Source organism: Heterodontus francisci, chromosome 2, assembly GCF_036365525.1.
Source record: "Heterodontus francisci isolate sHetFra1 chromosome 2, sHetFra1.hap1, whole genome shotgun sequence".
Taxonomy (NCBI): domain Eukaryota; kingdom Metazoa; phylum Chordata; class Chondrichthyes; order Heterodontiformes; family Heterodontidae; genus Heterodontus; species Heterodontus francisci.
In genome coordinates, this window is record NC_090372.1 from 52,854,421 (window position 1) to 52,876,222 (window position 21,802).

A 21,802-nucleotide genomic window follows, 5' to 3' on the forward strand; every position below is an offset into this window, starting at 1 on the left:
ATTCTCCAGATCATTTTATTGAGAACTGCTGGCATGTCATCAGTCATCTCAATTTCTCTCTGCACCTCTCACTCCCTGTAAGCTATTTCCATCTGAACTTGCAGCACTCCAGGCCAAAATATGCAATGAACCATTGCATTTGGGCAATGCAATGGAATGGAAAAGTTTCAATTTTTCTTTCCATTGAAAAGTCTTCCTTGATGTATTTAAGAGTGGTAGCCTGGCACAGTTTTACTAATAAAGCCGAAAATGGGTTTATCACAAAAAAATTATTAATAGGGGTGTCCAGTCCTCCACCTGTGGTTAACTTGATTTAAAAATCATTGAAAATTACCTTTAAAAAACTATACTGAGTCATTTAATAGTTTCATTGGTATGCACTGGTCAATTTTTTTTAGTAAAATACATTTTGATACGATAAAACTTTAAAAACGTGCCTAGAAGTGACTGTACGACTAAGAAAATAATCATACTTTGAAGAATTAACAACTTGTATTTATATAGCACCTCTAGTTTAATAAAACGCCCCAAGGGTAATCGAAGAAATCTCATAGTTTTGAATTGCGGGCATGGTTAGTTTTGCGGTCGGGATCTAATCTGGCGTATTAAATCTTAAACCAGTGTAAATGATTGCAGAAAACACAAACTAAGTGACTTTGGGCGTAACTCACATGTTTAAAATGTCCAATATTTTGTGATGGCTTGGCCGATTCCAGGGATTGCACTCTTTATTATTGGCGTAAATGAGGGTTAACTCTCCCCCAATGTCTTGTGATTGAGTTAAAGGAGCCACGACTAACCACAAAATAAGCCAAAATTATTATTTTTGTCATAATGAGTTTATCAACTGCACTGCCAATTGTTGAATAAGTCTATTGGATCTTAACATGAAACACTAATTGCTGTGCCCGAGTTCTGCTCCTCCAATGTTGACGCAAATAGATGTTTATCGTGTTCATTGTATATTGAAATCAGCAGAATAAATACACCAAATGGTTCTTGTTTCCTATTTGTTGATTTTATGTTGCCATTGATTTTTTCAACTTATTCAATTTGTTTGATCAATGATTGATTGAAATGCAATGATGCGAAGAAAAACTATTTTAGTTTACATATTTGCATCAAAAACAAGAAACGAAAAACCATACATCATTTCTGGTAGTTTAGCCCCTCTCCAAATAACACATTTAAACACAAATTTCAAAGATTTTTCTGGGCATTGGAGGCTTTGCAAATGAACATAGATATAATAAGAAACTAATATGAACAACTGCTGCATGGTGAGATAGATAACATCGTAACTCTCGGTTTATTCTATCGGTGAAAAGCCTTTTTAATGGAATCATGATTCAGTCAGTACGTACGTAAATTAATTCTCTGATTTTGCAATATAAACCTTTCCAGTCAGATCAGGAAAAGAAACACATAACCCTCGATCATACCCAGATTTATTTATACATGTACATTTCGCTCAGCTTCATTCTTACTAACTGTATAATAATAATAATTATACTTCTGATAATATAAATAACCTCCAGTCTAGGAAAGGGGATATTAATTACCTTCAGACCTCAGGTGGAATCGGATTTTTTTTCCTGCCTGTCTATATGTCAGTTTATTAATGAATAATGAATATTCAATATACCGGGAAATAATTCGTGTGCTGTCCATCCTGACAATTATCGTTAAAATGTTGTGATTGGCTTAGTTCTCAAAGTTTAAACCATCCCTCAGTGCAGTCTGTTTTAGTCACTGAAGTTTTTGCCTTCTGTCTCCTGCGTTTAAACTCTTTCAAACTGAAACGAATATTACTTTCGTCATTAACTTTTTTCCAAAGTTTCTCTGCTGTTTATAATCAAAGAATTAAGTTGTTCCTGTCAGGGCTCGGGTAGAGTGACCTTAACATTATGATAAAAACTAACGACATGGTTCAAAAGCACAATTCATCATTTTTCTAAAATATCCCAATCGTTCAGGTACGGAGAACCACTAACGTTTATTTATTTTGTTGTTAAAACAAGTCCTTCCTTCCCTGATAATCAGCATCAATTGCGTTAATAATATTGGCTGCCATATATCAGTAAGTTTAACCGTGGTGCGGTTAACCAGTTTCAATGTGAAGTTCCAAATATATTTTAATTTGAATATAATTTGAATATCATTTTGGGATAATGTTTTATTTATGGTGAATTTTACAATTGGACACGTTGTTCTGCCGACTATATCCGAGGTCCTGCAGTCCGTATCAATAAAAATATATTTGTTAATATCTCATTTTCTTTGTTCCTCGATAGTAAATAATAAAACAGTTTTAAAAAACTGATAATCTTGATCATGTGAGCGGCGATAAGTATTCTTAAATTATTTTATTCAACCAGTTCCGTGTCAAGTATAAAATCTGAAACAGGATGTCGTTCTCAATGGATCGCTCACAGTGTTTCCCAACTCTTAAACAGAAAAAATTCACGGAGCAATGTTTTCAGGGCTGTTCTCGCTCGGCCGTACAAACTTCAGCCGAAACGCCCACCTGCTCTTTACACGCCCAAAATAGGATTCCTGCGAAGTTAGGGCGGCGGAGTGGTGGCAGTTTTGAGCGAATTCCCAGTTGAACTTATTTCTAGCCAAAAGCAACGCTAGAGGCCAGATTCAACGGATTGGAGGAATCCGGATCAGCACCGCCCGGAGTTTGGTGGGAAATCATCATTCTGTCTAAATGCCAACCTTAAAAATAATTTTGCCAATTGATAACCATTGCAGTGTTAGAAATATTTAAACAACTCCAGCAATCCTCCATAAAACTGTGGTTCTTTTAAACGTACAGTTTAGCAACTTTTAAACGTATATGTCATAGATTACTGAGCTAATGTGCCGGCTAATTTTGGTCAATGGTAGTACTTCCTCTGAAGACAAACTCCAGGTACTTGACGCCTGAGTATACTACTGATGGAGTGCTGTACTGTCTTCTTCCAGATGAAATGTAATACTGATGCTCTGTCTGCTCTCTCAGATGGATATAAAAGATCCAATAGCACTATTGAAAGAACAGGAGAGGTATTCAGGTGTCCTGGCCAACGTTTATCCCTCAACCAACATCAATAAAACAGATTAGCTGGTTATTTATCTCATTGCTGTTTGTAAGACTTTCCTACCCTACAGCAGCACGTCAAAAAAATAATTGACCGTGAAATGCTTTGGGTGGATATGAAAAGCACAATAAAAATTCAGTATTGTTCTTTACTTTTGGTTTCAATTTCGATTTAACTCAGTGATATGCAAATCAATATTTATTAACGTACTTGCAATCAAGTATAACCAAGGACATAAAAGTATTATTTAATAAAACATTACATGGATAGCTTCAGATCATTGTTTCCCGAAGTTTATTAATACCTTTTGGATGTCCAGGTATTATTTCAGAATAATAGTTAAGGTGTTTTCTCTTGCTTCTAATTTATGTGATATATTCCCACAGTTATAGTAGCAACCCAGGGTGTTCCAATATTGCATTTTATTTTTTAAAAATTAAGATTACAGTCTAAGGTTGATCATTTACTGGTACCTTATTCAAAAGTAAAGTAAATTTTTCATCTGAGAATAACTGATCTCTTGTAACTAGGAAAATCAAGCAGCAGGTGTGGAAACAGAAAGTGAATAACTTCTTGTGCTGTTTATGTTTGTGTTGAGAATAGTGCATAGGACTTTTTTCTATGTGCTTACTTTGATTCCTTAAAAGTGTATTTAATCAAGGCATTTCTTGGACAAGAGCTGAACATGAAGTGATTTGAGATGTGAATGGATGTCAATGGTCAGAATAACTTTGGAGTGATATCCAAACTCCAATACACTGATGGCAAGTGACGATAAATAACCTCCCAGAGGCGGCCTTTGGGGAATGGAATATAACTATCAATTCGGTGAAAGACGCCCTTTGGTCTGCCCGAAACTTGCTGGTCTTCCAGCGCAAAGAGTTGTCCACCACCGAATGTTGCCGACTGGCACATTCCAAGGTCCAGGACTACGTGCTGAGGGACGCACTAAAGCTTGGGGCAGCCGCAGCAAAGGCTCAATGGGGAAAGACCACAGTGTAAGGTTCCCCCACCAAGCTAGACTGAGGGGCTGGATCCATGGGAAACCTCTCGAACTGTATCGTTAATATTCTCAATTGCTGTAAATGTAAAACTGTAATTGACATGACAATTGAGAAACGGAAGGGTTGGGAAGAAACTCATGACAGTATTGAAGGAAACTGATCTCCCTTGCAATGTTTGTATTTTTTGGTGCTGTTTGGAAACTGTTTGGCAATGTAATTTTTACAGATTTTTATGAATAAAGTATATTTTGGAAATAAAAAAAAAAAAAAAAAAAACTCTTGGTCCAAGAGACGGTCGCCCACCTCCTCCTGGAATGTGTCTTTGCAAAGCAGGTGTGGAAAGAGATGCAGTGGTTTTTGTCGAGGTTCATCCCAAGCAGCTCTGTAACACAGGAGTCTGTGCTCTATGGGCTGTTCCCAGGGACACACACCAAGACAAACATCAACTGCTGCTGGAGGACTATCAATTCGGTGAAAGACGCCCTTTGGTCTGCCCGAAACTTGCTGGTCTTCCAGCGCAAAGAGTTGTCCACCACCGAATGTTGCAGACTGGCACATTCCAAGGTCCAGGACTACGTGCTGAGGGACGCACTAAAGCTTGGGGCAGCCGCAGCAAAGGCTCAATGGGGAAAGACCACAGTGTAAGGTCCCCCCAGCAAGCTGAACTGAGGGGCTGGATCCATGGGAAACCCCTCGAACTGTATCGTAAATATTTTCATTTGCTGTAAATGTAAAACGGTTTTTGGCATGACAATTGTGAAATGGAAGGGTTGTGAAGAAACTCATGTTAGTATGAAAGGAAACTGATCTCCCTTGCAATGTTTGTATTTTTTGGTGCTGTTTGAAACTGTTTGGCAATGTAATTTTTGCAGATTTTTATGAATAAAGTATATTTTGGAAATTAAAAAAAACAAAAACTCTTGGTCCAAGGAACACAGATGTGAAAGCACCCTCCATGTAAATACCCTGTGCAGAGCTCTATACATTCATGCAAGCATCCTGCACCATGCAAGCATCATAAGCAGAGCTTTACCCCAGTGAAGTAATGCATCAAAGAACTTGGATTACCTCATAATTTAATAGAGTAAAACTCCACAATATCAACCTAATCTGAGTCCTGAAATATGTTGCTGTTTAAAACATGCTCCTCCATAATCTTTATATTCTGTCTATTATCTGACATGCATATATAGAGGAACCAATTGTTGGACAGCCTGTTTTGTGTGGTGTTTCAAAATTAGTGGTTCCTCATTGCCCCTGCTTTGCATGGTGACCCTGGAAATGAACAGATAATAAATAACACAATGCATGTTGTTCAAAGTTTAAAAATACTTGGTTGACTGTGTTTTGCAGCCACAGCTTGGCTTTAGTATCAGTCTGATTAAACTGCAAGCCACTAAATTTAGGGTGTAAAATCTGTTTCAAACATGCAGATACTTGCAGTTCCATTTATTGCAATGCAGCTCGTTAATGGCCTTCTATGATTCCACATTTCTAGGGTAAATATTTTGATTTTATGATTGCATTGGAGCATGTTTCAATCAGTAACATATTTTAAAGTTCAGATTAGATTGTTAATCTGCTAGAGTTTTACTTGCGCAGTTTATGGGGTCATCTAAACATTTCAATGTGCTATTCTTTTCTTTATTATCCAACGTGTGGCCTGGAAATTAGCACACAAAAATAATACAATATATGTTCAAATTTTTATTTTTTTAAATAACAGAAGCACTGAGTTAAATGTATGAAGCAAGCACAATATACTGTAGACAAGCTTTTAACTAACACACCATTACCTCAATTATTTTTGAAGAAAATTTCAGCATTTGTTTGGCTGTTTATACTTTTTTTCATTTGTTTTCTATTAATTAATTAATTAATCTTCCAAACAACATCTGGCATAAATCTAGCATCTAGGATAAATATCCTAGACTTGCATAAACGTATTTCAGTTGTGAAAGATTCTCAATTGCTTCTTTTGATAATATATTAACAACTTGACTTTGTGCTCCTTAATCATTATCATCATATTTACACAATTTAAAGTTATGTCTTCGCACTAGAGTCATAAATTGTTTTAGAAAATTAAATATGCACTAACTTATGAGACTCATTATAATATGCTAATCTATTGTTGAATCTACATATAATATATATAAAACAAAATTGCTTTTCAAAGCTTTACTTGAAATCGTTATATTTCACTTGGATTGTCGGAAGTGGTACTTTTTCCTGGGGCATTTTGCCAGCCACGGGAAAATTCTTGGGTATCAGCACACAGTGTGAAAATTTGTTGAGATATTTATAGATTTCTAAAGGAATTTGAATACATTTTGGTTTCCTTTTTCTTCTATTGCTGCGATATTGTTAGAAGAGCGATGTGGTTCTATTTGGATTTTAGATGCATTTACTTCTTTTGTAACTGCATGGCATGATCTGCCTTTAGCCAGCTCTTCAGTAACTTTCACAAGTTGTTCAAGGCTTATTGTTTTCTCTTTTCCTTTTCGACATGCTTATTTGTTCCAGAATTATAAATACCACGGGATTCCCATTTCTTGGAACTATTAGGATACTCATTCCAAGAAATGATTAATAGTCCAGGGTAATTACTCTGGAGCAGCGCGACGGCAATTCCAAGTATTCATTTCAAGGTTCCTTTATTTTTTGAGACATTTACCACGTGGATTTGAGGAAAACGATATTTATAACTAATTTGCATCATATTACTGAACATTTCCTTGAAGGTTTTTCTTTCAGGAAAACTTCATTGTTTTGTCAATTTGTCGCGATGCTATTTAACTGCCGCGACTAAGACCAAAAACAAAAAATGGTATACTGTTTTCAAACTTCGTGTGGTCCTTAATTACAGTCAGACAAATGGCTATAGTTATAAACAGTCTGAGTGTTTGTTACATTCAGCAAATGGGCTGTCGTTGGAGGCTATTTACAAACTATTGTGTGTGCAAATTAAGGTGGTTTGCTCTGTTCCATTGTATCGTTAAATTGGGGAGGACGGCTTCCTTACTCAGAGGCCAAGTTTAGCAGCTTGGGACTCCCCTATATACTCGGTATTGATTTAGTTTTGGGGTCCAGTATTGGTTTAAATTTCGAGGCCAGTATTTGCTTTATCCTTGGGATCTGTGAGGGTTTAATTTGGAGTCAGTGCTGGTTAATATTTTGGGATCAGTGTTTAATAGTGATCAATATTTATTTTTGGGGATGAACATTTGTTGATTTTTAGAGCAAGTATTGTGCAAAACTGTGAATGAAATCGGTGGATGGACCAATATACAATAGGCAGCTCAGATCATGAAACGTTCTGAAGTCAGCGCTATGACTTCCGCGCTCTGCCCAGTAGCTTTGGGGGTTGGGTGAGGTGAGGGTTGTCGTGTTGAATGTCTGCATCTATTTTGCGCAATACTGTCAGTCAACTGAGCAACGCGATTCAGATCTAACTGTGTAATGTTACTGTCCCGGGTTACTATCACAATTTCCTCCTGTATTTTAACTATAATAATGTTTAGTCCATTGCCTCAATAAACCTTGAATCGTCCATAGTTTCATTTATATATGAAGACTGTAATGAATCCATCAATTTTGATCCATCCATCAAAACGAGTATTGGAGCAAGTTTGGCTGCTTTGCCAGAACAGGTTTTAGATTTACAAGATTTGTCTGATTGCTAAACTGAAAATCTATTAGGTTTACACAAAACAATTAGACAACGGCTTTGCTTGTTTCTCTGTTTTATCCACTACACTTGGAAAGGCTCCTACCTTAGCCGCACAAAGTGAAGCAGTGTTTAGCAGTGTTGTTATATAAATAAGGGAAAAAACAAAACACCCTTTACATTCACAGTCCACAACGTCGTGCATGGCAAACGTTTTCCATTAGAGCTATGTCATCCTTCACTTGAACCAAGATCCGATTCATATTATTTAAATATTTTAAAAGTTATGTAATACCGATTAAAAAAAAACATTTTGCAGTTAACAAATAATTTGTAGATCCCAAAATAACTCTGATTTTTGACTGCACGGTTTGGACTAAAAGTCAAGATCTAACCTCTGTAAACTTGCGATGGACCTCAGAGTTAACTATGGAGTTTAACTCGACTTTTCTTTTCCGCTTGCGCTAAACTGTATCTCATCAGTGTCATCAAGCGATGTCTGTGATATTCTGTGTCATCTCCAGTTCAAAATAACCCGTAAGGTAATGTGAAACACACCCACAAAGCCATTACACTACCCACAGCTCAATTTTACATTAAATGAACGTTTCTTTAAAATTCACGACATATTCCATCCGCATGAAATATGTGTGTACTTGACTCTAATCCGCATTAGACAAACCGTCAAGGAGGACAGTGTGACTTTTGCCCTAATAATATTTTGTTTTGAGGAATAAGTAATTGCATCGTGCTACCATTCGAAATCCGGTAAAACAGCTATGTTGTTACAAATGTATTTACTTGGTCATTTCAAGATCCCTGCTGATTGTGTTTTGATGTGGCTTCTAGCCTTGACTTTGTGGTTGCTTTCTGCTCGGTTTGCGGCTGGTTATGTCTCTGGGAGGCTTTTGCTGTATTTCAGACACTGGCAGGCAGGTGGGTCATGTTTGACTGACTGAGTGTCTACGTGTAGATTATAGAACAGGCTATCTTCGCAGGTCACGAGCACGGTTCACCTGAGATAAAAGCTAGTGCTGGTGTTCAACTCCTACCCAACTGTGTCAAAAAGAGAGCGCCTATCCTGAATCACTGAGAGGATAACCAGCGAGTGTGCACAACATCTTCAGTCATCTTCGGACTCAGTGCTTTAGAAAAAGAAAAGTGCACGGCGGGGCGCATCACAGCGAAACTTTAGTGCACGGGATCAAATGGAATTCAAGTGCCACAGGTTTTGTTACTCTCAGTGAACACGAGCACTTTCTATCAGGCTTCTTGTTAAAGAAAAATAACTTTTATTTTCTCATTCTGTGTCTGTTATCTTTCTCCCCATCACCACTCACGACTCTTTCTCCCTGCTCTTTATTTTGTGCAGTGCATAATCGGAGTGCGAATGGAGTCCCAGCACAGCCGATGCCAAGCCGATGTAATTGAGAAGAGCTGATTACTGGGTGAGAGGAAAGATGTCCAAAGGGGACCAGTACGAAGATGCTGACTGTGTGTGTTCCTATGGAATGAAAATCGCTTGGGACATTAACGACCCCAAACTGCCTCAGGTAACTGTTGGAAAAGTTTCGTTATGTAAGAGAACGAATTCAAATCTGGTATTTACTTCCACACAGTAAGGCACAAATGATAGTCAAGTGTAGCTCCTAAAATAAATCCTGAAATTTGCGAAATCGGTGAGCAGGTTCGAAGGGTGAATGGCCTACTCCTGCACCTATTTCTTATGTTTTTAAGGCATATGTCAAACTGTGCATTGCGTTATATATTTAAAAGTACGTTATTTTAATGCTCTTTAATACAATTTCAAAAATTAAACTGGAAACGTTTGGAATAATAGATGATTTATGGGGTGGGGAGAGAACCAGACTCGGTCCCCAAACAAGCAGTTTAAAAGCACGGTATTAAGTCCAGATCGGTTGCTTCAGTGAGACAATTCAGTTCCTGCATTTTAAACTCACTGATCGTATTGTTGTTTACCGTCGGGTGGTTATTCCAGTTCTCAAGTGAACACATTTGTTCTTTCAACTGCTGCCAGGGTTGTATTTCAAGTATTGTGCAGAATTTTTGAGTTTGTCAAAGACAGGTTAATCAAGGATAGTCAGCATGGATTTGTTAAGGGAAGATCTTGTTTGACCAACTTGATCAATTTTTTTTTGAAGGAGTAACAAGGAAGATAGATGAGGGTAGTGCAGTTGATGTGGTCTACATGGATTTTAGCAAGGCTTTTGACAAGGTCCCACATGGCAGACTGGTTAAAAAAATGAAATCCCGTGGGATCCAGGGAAATGCAGCAAGGTGGATACAAAATTGGCTCAGTGGCAGGAAACAAAGGGTAATTGTTGACAGCTGTTTTAGCGACTGGAGGGCTGTTTCCATTTGGAAGTAAATGTAGGGGGCATGATCATGAAGTTTGCGAACGACACAAAAATTGGCCATGTGGTAGATAGCGAGGGGGATAGCTGTAAGCTGCAGGAAGATATTGATGGTCTGGTCAGGTGGGCAGAAAAGTGGCAAATGGAATTCAACCCGGAGAAGTGTGAGGTGATGCATTTGGGGAGGTCAAACAAGGCAGAGGAATAAACGATTAAATGGAAAAGTACTGAGAAGTGTAGAGGAAGTAAGGGACCTTGGAGTGAATGTCCACAGATCCCTGAAGGTAGCAGGACAGGTTGATAAGGTGGTTAAGAAGGCACATGGAATCCTTTCCTTTATTAGCTGATGTATAGAATATAAGAACAGGGAAGTTATGCTGGAACTGTATAACTCATTGGTTAGGCCACAACTTGAGTACTGTGTGCAGTTCTGGTCACCACATTATAGAAAGGATGTAATTGCACTAGAGAGGGTACAGAGGAGATTTACGAGGATGTTGCCAGGACTGGAAAAATGCAGCTATGATGGGAGATTGGATAGGCTGGGGTTGTTCTCCTTGGAACAGATGTACAACATTTTGAAGGGCCTGGATAGAGTGGAGGTGCAGGGTCTATTCAATTTAGCAGAGAGGTCAGTGACAAGGGGGCATAGGTTTAAAGTGATTGGTAGAAAAATTAGAGGGGAGATGAGGAAAAACCTTTTCACCCAGAAGGTGGTGATGGTCTGGAACTCACTGCCTGAAAGGGTAGTTGAGGCAGAAATCATTCTCATTCAAAAGGAGTCTGGATATGCACCTCAAGTGCCCTGAGCTGCAGGGCTACGGACCAAATGCTGGAAGGTGGGATTAGAATAGGTGGATCATTTTTCGGCCGGCACAGACACGATGGGCCAAGTGGCCTCTTTCTGTGTCTTAAACTTTTTATGATTCTACAATGGTTCAAGAATGATTGACTTCGGGCTCTGAAGCCTGTTTAATTTTTAAAAGTGGGTTGCGCGCGCGCTGACAGCACTCATTTAAGCGTTGCCTCCTTCCTTTGAAAATGTTCAATAATTAAAATCGTAATTATTTTTAATAATGTCTAGTTTGGGGCTGACTTCGGACGAACTTAATTGCAGCATTTGCTTTTTAATAAAACCTATAAATTTTACAGATCCGTTCAAAATGAACAGGGGGCATGTAAATCGCTTCCAGTTTGACAGGCTAGATTTATTTTAGAGACAGATCACCGCAGGTCAATAAATGAGAAATAAAACTTGTAAAATATGGTCTAACATTGTATGACACGGACCCCAAAATCGACCAACCCATGTATGTTTGATCATATAATGATTCTTGTCTGACGGTATTGTATAACTTAAGAGAAATCAGCAATTTTGTGTGCAACTTTCAGGATGTGAAGCAGTTTGACACGTTCCAGGAATGGACGGATGGCTATGTGCGATATATTTACACTGCAGACGATAAAAATGCGCAGAGGCACCTGAGTGGCTGGGCCATGAGGAACACCAATAACCACAACTGCCAGATCCTGAAAAAGTCCTGCCTGGGAGTGGTGATCTGCGGCAGAAACTGCACCCTACCTAATGGCAGCAAACTGCAGCTCAGACCGGCTATCTGTGACAAGGCTCGTCAAAAACAGCAGAGTGAGTGTCCTAGCGTCCGACAATTAACTATTGTGCGTTGTTGGATTACTATAACTTTCGTTACAGAGAAGCCTATGTTACTAGCTCAAATTGTGGTTTAAAGGGAGTGAGCTAAATTTGTATCAGGAAGCACGGTGGGTGCCGGAATGCACTGATCAAACACTCCGCTCATCACCCAACAAAAGGGGAATTGGGTATATACTTGAAAAAATACGCAGGTTTAGTTGTGGGTGGGCGAAGGGCATGGGAACGAGACTTAATCTGCCGACATCACAACAATGACTATACGTCAGAAAACTCAAATCACTGCATGTGAAGCCATAGGATCTCTTGAAGAGGTTCCAAATAATCAAGTTGCTCTTTCAGAGAACCCCCGATCTCTATGGTCTCTTACTGTGTCCTAAAATTCTATCCTTCCAGCACCTGGTGGTGGCGTAATTTCTGTAGTTGCCAATTGGGCCCCAGTATTTATGGGTTCAGGTGTTTTTTGATTTCTAGCAGTACTCCCCCAACACCACGCATTGCTCCACCACTCAGGTAAAGACCACAGTTAAAAGTTATTGCCTTTTTCGTTCAGCCTAAATCTGTAGAAAAACGTTTTATGGAATGGTTATCAATATCCAGTATGTATTTCTGTGTGTAAATCTTATAAAATGCAGAGCAGGTCACAACTTTTCTTGGGAATATTGTTAGAATTTTAATCCACCCTCTTCAGTCTAATTTTTGATGTTGAGCATCAACAGAGAATTATAGAATCTGTTACAACACAGAAATGTTTTTTTCTGAACAAAAACAATCTAATATAATGCTCTAATATAATACTGTTGAGAGTAGTGAGGTAGGGGATAAGGTTACAGGGACGCAAGAGGGCACTGGCAAGCAAGAACTTGGTTTAAAGTGTGTCTACTTCCAACGCCAGGAGCATCCGGAATAAGGTGGGTGAGCTTGCAGCATGGGTTGGTACCTGGGATCCTGATGTTGTGGCCATTTCAGAGACATGGGTAGAGCAGGGGCAGGAATGAATGTTGCAGGTTCCGGGATTTAGATGTTTCAGTAAGAACAGAGAAGAGGGTAAAAGAGGGGGGGGGGGTGTGGCATTGTTAATCAAGGAAAGTATTACAGCGGCAGAAAGGACGTTTGAGGACTCGTCTACTGAGGTAGTATGGGCCGAGGTTAGAAACAGGAGAGGAGAGGTCACCCTGTTGGGAGTTTTCTATAGACCTCCGAATAGTTCCAGAGATGTAGAGGAAAGGATAGCGAAGATGATTCTCGACAGGAGCGAGAGTAACAGGGTAGTGGTTATGGGGGACTTTAACTTTCCAAATATTGACTGGAAATACTCTGGTTCGAGTACTTTAGATGGGTCTGTTTTTGTCCAGTGTGTGCAGGAGGGTTTTCTGACACAGTATGTGGACAGGCCAACCAGGGGCGATGCCACATTGGATTTGGTACTGGGTAATGAACCCGGCCAGGTGTTCGATTTAGATGTAGGTGAGCACTTTGGTGATAGTGATCACAATTCGGTTAGGTTTACCTTAGCGATGGGCAGGGACAGGTATATACCGCAGGGCAAGAATTATAGCTGGGGGAAAGGAAATTATGACGCGATTAGGCAAGATTTAGGATGTGTAGGATGGGGAAGGAAACTGCAGGGGATGGGCACAAACGAAATGTGGAGCTTATTCAAGGAGCAGCTAATGCGTGTCCTTGATAAGTATGTACCTGTCAGGCAGGGAGGAAGTTGTCGAGCGAGGGAGCCGTGGTTTACTCAAGAAGTTGAAGCGCTTGTCAAGAGGAAGAGGGCGGCTTATGTTAGGATGAGACGTGAAGGCTCAGTTAGGGCGCTTGAGAGTTACAAGCTAGCCAGGAAGGATCTAAAGGGAGGGCTAAGAAGAGCAAGGAGAGGACACGAGAAGTCATTGGCGGATAGGATCAAAGAAAACCCTAAGGCTTTCTATAGGTATATCAGGAATAAAAGAATGATAAGAGTTAGAACAGGGCCAATCAAGGATAGTAGTGGGAAGTTGTGTGCGGAATCAGAGGAGATAGGGGAAGCGTTAAATGAATATTTTTCGTCAGTATTTACAGTAGAGAAAGAAAATGTTGTCGAGGAGATTACTGAGATACAGCCTACTAGGCTAGATGGGATTGAGATTCACAAGGAGGAGGTGTTAGCAATTTTGGAAAGAGTGAAAATTGATAAGTCCCCTGGGCCAGATGGGATTTATCCTAGGATTCTCTGGGAAGCCAGGGAGGAGATTGCAGAGCCGTTGTTGTTGATCTTTATGTCGTCATTGTCGACAGGAGTAGTGCCGGAAGACTGGAGGATAGCAAATGTTGTCCCCTTGTTCAAGAAGGGGAGTAGAGACAGCCCGGGTAATTATAGACCTGTGAGCCTTACTTCGGTTGTGGGTAAAATGTTGGAAAAGGTTATAAGAGATAGGATTTATAATCATCTTGAAAAGAATACGTTCATTTGCGATAGTCAGCACGGTTTTGTGAAAGGTAGGTCGTGCCTCACAAACCTTATTGAGTTTTTCGAGAAGGTGACCAAACAGGTGGATGAGGGTAAAGCCGTGGATGTGGTGTATATGGATTTCAGTAAGGCGTTTGATAAGGTTCCCCACGGTAGGCTATTGCAGAAAATACGGAAGTATGGGGTTGAAGGTGATTTAGAGCTTTGGATCAGAAATTGGCCAGCTGAAAGAAGACAGAGGGTGGTGGTTGATGGCAAATGTTCATCCTGGAGTTTAGTTACTAGTGGTGTACCGCAAGGTTCTGTTTTGGGGCCACTGCTGTTTGTCATTTTTATAAATGACCTGGATGAGGGTGTAGAAGGATGGGTTAGTAAAGTTGCGGATGACACGAAGGTCGGTGGAGTTGTGGATAGTGTCGAAGGGTGTTGTAGGGTACAGAAGGACATAGATAGGCTGCAGAGCTGGGCTGAGAGATGGCAAATGGAGTTTAATGCGGAGAAGTGTGAGGTGATTCACTTTGGAAGGAGTAACAGCAATGCAGAGTACTGGGCTAATGGGAAGATTCTTGGTAGTGTAGATGAGCAGAGAGATCTTGGTGTCCAGGTACATAAATCCCTGAAAGTTGCTACCCAGGTTAATAGGGCTGTTAAGAAGGCATATGGTGTGTTAGTTTTTATTAGTAGGGGGATTGAGTTTCGGAGCCACGAGGTCATGATGCAGCTGTACAAAACTCTGGTGAGGCCGCACCTTGAGTATTGCGTGCAGTTCTGGTCACCGCATTATAGGAAGGATGTGGAAGCTTTGGAAAGGGTGCAGAGGAGATTTACTAGGATGTTGCCTGGTATGGAGGGAAGGTCTTACGAGGAAAGGCTGAGGGACTTGGGGTTGTTTTCGTTAGAGAGAAGGAGGAGGAGAGGTGACTTAATAGAGACATACAAGATAATCAGAGGGTTAGATAGGGTGGATAGTGAGAGTCTTTTTCCTCGGATGATGATGGCAAACACGAGGGGACATAGCTTTAAGTTGAGGGGTGAAAGATATAGGACAGATGTCAGAGGTAGTTTCTTTACGCAGAGAGTAGTAGGGGCGTGGAACGCCCTGCCTGCAACAGTAGTAGACTCGCCAACTTTAAGGGCATTTAAGTGGTCATTGGATAGACATATGGATGAAAATGGAATAGTGTAGGTCAGATGGTCGGCGCAACATCGAGGGCCGAAGGGCCTGTACTGCGCTGTAATGTTCTAATTCTAATTCTAAAAAAAAAAATACCCTTTAATACTGCTATTTTCAAGCAGCTATCTAATTCTATTTAGCCATCTATCCTTTAATTCTTTGTGATTAACTTAAACCTGCGCTCTTTTGTTACTGTTCCACCAACCAGTGAAAACATCTGTCACAACAAAAACAGAAAATGCTGGAAATACTGAGCAGGTCAGGCAACATCTGTGGAGAGAGAAACAGAGTTAACGTTTCAGGTTGTGACCTTTCATCAGAACTGATGCACAAAAGACTTGTGAGCAAAGTTATAGCTCATGGAAAAAAGGGACAGTAGCAATAAGGATACGGAAATGACTGAGTGACAGGAAACAAAGAGTAGAGGTTAATGGATGTTTTTCGGGCTGGAGGAAGGTTTGTAGTGGAGTTCCCCAGGGGTCAGTGTTGGGACCCTTGCTTTGCCTGATATATATTAATGACCTAGACCTTGGTGTACAGGGCACAATTTTAAAGCTTGTGGATGATACAAAACTTGGAAACATTGTGAACTGTGAGGAGGATAGTGTAGAACTTCAAAAGGACATAGACAAGTTGGTGGAATGGATGGACAAGTGGCAGATGAAGTTTAATGCAGAGAAATGTGAAGTGATTCATTTTGATAGGAAGAACATGGAGAGACAATATAAAATAAAGGGGGTGCAGGAGCAGAGGGACCTGGGTGTATATGTGCATAAGTCATTGAAGGTGGCAGTACAGGTTGAGAAAGTCGTTAATAAAGCATACAGTATCCTGGGCTTTATTAATATGGACATAGAGTACAAGAGGAAGGAGGTTATGTTGAAATTATATAAAACACTAGTTCGGCCTCAGGTGGAATATTGCATCCAGTTCTGGGCGCCACATTTTAGGAAGGATGTGACGGCATTGGAGAGAGTACAGAAAAGATTCATGACAATGGTTCCAGGGATGAGGAACTTCAGTTATGAAGATAGATTGAAGAAGTTCAGACTGCTTTCCTTGGAGAAAAGTAGGCTGAGAGGAGATTTGATAGAGGTACTCAAAATCATGAGAGTTCTGGGCAGAGTAAATAGGGAGAAACTGTCACACTTATGAAAGGATCGAGAACGAGAGGGCACAGATTTAAAGTGATTGGCAAAAGAAGCAAAAGTGACATGAGGAAAAACTTCTTCAAACAGCGAGTGGTTAAGGTCTGGAATGCACTGCCTGAGACTGTGGTGGAGGCAGGTTCAATTGAAGCATTCAAAAGGGAATTAGACAGTTACATGAAAAGGAATAATGTGCAGGATTATGGGAAGAAGGCAGGGGAATGGCAATAAGTGACATTTGGAGATCCGGTGCAGACACAATGGGCCGAATGGCCTCCTTCTGGACTGTAATGATTCTGTGATTCTCTTTGATAACCTAGAATAGCTCTGTCATGTTACAGTTAATATTTTCAGCTTCAGCAAAAAGAAGTCCCAACTTCTCAAGCCTCTTTTTCATAACCTTAAACCGCAGCTTTGATAGCATAGTAATATATTTGTGCCAGAGATACTAATGAAAAGTGGTTTGATAATTGCTAGGATGGCTAAGGAGGGCAGCGATCCAAATTGTCTGACAACCATCAACAAAATAGTTAAGTAGAGCTCTTAATATTTAAGGATATTGATGTTCTGTTCTGAGGCTGCAGTTGTACTGCAGCTATTGTTATTTGTGGAATGCAATGTGCAGCTGGCAGATGCAAGTTTACTGTCAACCACATAACTGCAGGTTATTCTGAGGTCAGTGACAAAGGAACAAGGAATGTACCTGCGGAACCCCAGTCCCTGAGCAAATAGGTTTTCAAGTTAGAAGATTACAGATAGAAGCAAACATCAGAAACATTAAAAAGTAGATTTATGCAGTGCCCAGGGTATTCAATGGACAGGCTGACTTATATTGCACTCAGTGTGAAAGCAATGTCTGGGAAGAGTCGTGCAACTTCTGGTTTTAGAGTGTTCAGAAGTCGCATTGGGGCTGGACACTTCACTGGCACTTTGTTCCCATGTGCACTCCAAAAAATCTTACATTGATGCAAAACTGGCTCTAAAACTGCAGTCCAAGAATATTGAAATTTCCTTCTGCAGCAAATAGAGGAAGACTTTTCTTTATATTTAATTTAAAAATAATAAATTGAGTCATTTTCTGGACCCTGTGCTCCCAGTCGGAAGCCAAATGGAAATGGAGTATGGATCAGAGATAGGGCTATAACACTGTAGAACCGATTCTCTGATGTTTAACCCCCTCAAGTACAGCTGCTCACTGGGAATGTGGGATCAGCGAAATTGCTGTATTGCCCTTTTGTCTCTTTTACATTTTGCAAAATTAAAAAAATGTTTTATCCCTTGTGTGGAAAGGGATGTTTTCTTGTACCAATAATGTGCTTAATTTTATGGTCACACAGAGGGATTAAGCTCTATCAAACAAGGCAGATTTGTTGGTCCTGTTGATCTTTTATCATTTCAGAAAATTTTCACGATCTTAGTTAAAAAAAACTTGATTAAATAATTCATGCATTATTTGAAATATCAAAAAAAAATTGGTAAACAAAATGTCTGACAGTGATTAAACATTGTCCAAGAAGAAATGAGTAGTAGAATGAATTAGTACAGAGGATCCTTGTAGGGCGAGCTGCAGCTACCAACCGCATCAACTGGTGGCGGATAGCCGGAACAACCTCCAGATATGGAGGTGAGCTGTGAAATAAGCAGCACCTCTCTTAACAAATAAGCAGTCGTGGACCGCAGTGGTGGGGTGTTTAGTATGAAGCGAGGTAGAAGGCGGTCTCTACATCATTCAAAAGCCCCCAGATCCTACTTTGCAGCACCCTGTGACATGGCGAGCAAGGGCCAACTGCAACAAAATCCTTCAATGGTGTATCAGCTAGTGGCTGTGAAGGCAGACGAAAGGTTGCAGCAGAGTCTTGTCCTCAATTATACAGGCCTGATCAATGAAACCAAACAATGCCCTGCCATGACAACATGCGACACTGTGCAATCGGCCTCCCATTCTAAAAGACAGACCCTTCTATGGATGGCAAATTCCTCAAGCCCTTTGGCAATCAGCTAGTGGTGATGGGGGCAGGGTCATGATATCTGGAGCTTCCAGTCACAACCTGACACAAAGGCGGCAGTTACCAATTAACTGCGCCACTCATAGTTGAGGCAGATGGGTGGTTCAGGTGTTTGTAACAGTGTCTGAGCAGGCCTTGTCAGGATTAGCCCTTCTCACCCCACTAGGCACAGTGACGCAATGGTTAGCACCGCAGCCTCACAGCTGCAGCGACCCAGGTTTGATTCTGGGTACTGCCTGTGCGGAGTTTGCAAGTTCTCCCTGTGACTGCGTGGGTTTTCGTCGGGTGCTCCGGTTTCCTCCCACAGCCAAAGACTTGCAGGTTGATAGTGAAATTGGCCATTCTAAATTGCCCCTAGTATAGGTAGGTGGTAGGGGAATTGAGGGAAGGTGGTAGGAATATGGGATTAATGTAGGATTAGTATAAATTGGTGGTTGATAGTCGGCACAGACTTGATGGGCCAAAGGGCCTATTTCAGTCATGTATCTCTAAATAAAAAAATAAATAAAATAAAAGGTGCCCTAAAAATAGCCTGCCTCACTCCAAACCCGGCTGGAAAATCATATCCAGCAGGATCAACCCTCAGCGGTTGAAACTCACAAAAACAGTCAAGATAGGATCTTGGAATATCAGGTCACTAATGGATAACTCAGAACAACCTGAGAGACAAACAGTAACAGTAGCCCATGAGTTTCAGCGCCTAGACATTGACATAATGGCGCTTAGAGATTCCTGCAGAGCAGATGAGGGACAAATCAAGGAAAATAGAGATTGATAATACTTTCTACTGAAATGGGAAATCACGCGAAGAATGCAGAATTCATGGAGTTGGCTTTGACATCAAAAATCAAACTCATGAAGAGGTTCCACAAACACTATGTTGAGATCAATGAGCATCTTACGACACTCAACCTTAAGCTCAAAGGCAATCAATCTGCCATCCTCATCAGTGCTTAGGCATTTACCTTAGACTCTGATGATGAAGTGAGAGAAACCTTCTATTTCAACCTAGACGCAACTCTGGCAGCTGTACCATCACAGTGAAAGATCATACTCCTTGAAGATTTCAATGTCAGGGTGGGGGACAACCATGTCCTTAGGCCGAACACCATTGAAAAGCCTGGAGTTGCAAAGTCCAACCCCATAAGAACTAGGAGCAGGAGTAGCAATTCAGCCCCTCGAGCCTGCCCCGCCATTCAATATAATCATGGCTGATCTCATCTCGGCCTCAACTCCACTTTCCTACCCGTTCTCCATAACCCTTCAACCCATTACTAATTAAAAATCTGTCTATCTCCTCCTCAAATTTACTGAATGTCCCGGCATCCACTGCACTCTGGGGTAGTGAATTCCACAGACTCCCGACCCTTTGAGAGAAGTAATTTCTCCTCATCTCCGTTTTAAATCTGCTACCCCTTATCCTAAAACTATGATCTCTCGTTCTATATTGTCCCACAATCCCCTTAATCATCTTTTTTACCTCAATTAGATCTCCTCTCATTCTTCTAAACTCCTGAGAGTAAAGGCCTAAACAGCTCAATCTCTCTTCATAAGACAAACCTCTCATCTCTGGAATCCATCTAGTGAACCTCCTCTGAACTGCCTCCTCAAGTAAGGGGACCAAAACTGTATGCAATACTCCAGGTGTGGTCTCACTAATGCCTTGTACAGTTGCAGCAACACTTCCCTACTTTTATACTCTATTCCTTTAGCAATAACTGTCAAAATTCCATTTGTCTTCCTTATTACCTGCTGCACCTGCATAGTAGTTTTCTGCGATACATGCACAAGGACACCCAGATCCCTCTGCACCGAAGCACTCTGAAGTTTCTCTCCATTTAGATAATAATTTGCCTTGCTATTCTTCCGACCAAAATGGATAACCTCACACTTATCCACGTTAAACTCCATCTGCCAAATTTTGGCCCATTCACCTAACCTATCCATATCCATTTGTAAATTTCTTATTTCTTTATTGCAACTTACTGTCCTACCTATTTTAGTGTCATCAGCAAATTTGGCTATAGTACCTTCTATCCCTGCATCCAAGTCATTAATATAGATTGTAAGTAGTTGGGGCCCGAGGACCGAACCCTGTGGCACCCCACTAGTTACATCTTACCAACCAGAAAAGGACTCATTTATCCCGACTCTCTGTTTTCTGTTGGTTAGCCAATCCTCTATCCAAGCTAATAAATTGCCCATGTGATCTTACATTGTGTATTAACCTTTTGTGTGGCACCTTATCAAATGCCTTCTGGAAGTCCAGATATACTACATCTACAGGATCCCCATTATCCACTTTACTTGTTACATCTTTGAAGAACTCTAGCAAATTAGTCAAACATGATTTACCCTTCATAAAACCATGCTGACACTGATGGATTGCGTTTTGACTTTCTAAATGTCCTGTTATTACTTCCTTAACAATGGATTCTAACAATTTCCTAACGACAGATGTTAAATTAACTGGTCTATAGTTTCCTACTTTCTGCCTCCCTCCCTTTTTGGATAAGGGCATTATATTAGCATTTTTCCAATCTACTGGAACCTTCCCCACATCCAGGGAACTTTGGAATATTATAACCAATGGATCCACTATCTCCGCTGCCACTCCTTTAAGACCCTAGGATGTAGGCCATCAGGTCCTGCGGACTTGTCTGCCTTCAATCCCAATAGTTTTCTCAGTACTTTTTCCCTAGTGATGATGATTGTTCTAAATTCCTCCGTTTCTATAACCTCTGCATTACCTGTTACTATTGGGATGGTACTAGTGTCCTCCACCGTGAAAACTGAGGCAAAATACTGATGTAGTGTCTCCGCCATTTCTGTGTTCCCCACTATTAACTCCCCAGTCACATCCTGCAGGGGACCAACATTCACTTTAGCTACTCTCTTCCCTTTTATATACTTATAGAAGCTTTTGCTTTCCATTTTTATATTTTGTGCTCGTTTTCTTTCATATTTTACCTTTGCTCTTCTTATTACTTTTTTAGTAACCCTTTGTTGATCTTTAAAAGTTTCCCAATCTTCCAGCCTGCCACTGGCCTTTGCAATATGGTCGGCCTTAGTTTTTGTCTTTATGTTATCCTTAACTTCCTTGCTCAGCCATGGATGTTTTTCTCCCTCTTACAATCTTTCTTCCTCTCTGGAATATATTTTAGTTGGGAGGAATTGAATATCTCCTTAAACATCTGCCATTGCTCATCAACTGTCCT

The 21,802-nt window shown here is 40.5% G+C and overlaps 1 protein-coding gene across 1 annotated transcript in view; it reads left to right on the top strand.

Annotated features, from left to right (window-relative positions):
* The first annotated feature begins 9,220 nt into the window (after positions 1-9,220).
* gcm2 (glial cells missing transcription factor 2) overlaps positions 9,221-21,802 on the top strand; it is a 74,339-nt gene continuing 61,757 nt past the window's right edge. The window contains exons 1-2 of the mRNA XM_068050363.1: positions 9,221-9,313; positions 11,528-11,780. Of these exons, the coding sequence (XP_067906464.1) occupies positions 9,221-9,313; positions 11,528-11,780 (346 nt within the window). The remainder of the gene's footprint in view (positions 9,314-11,527; positions 11,781-21,802) is intronic.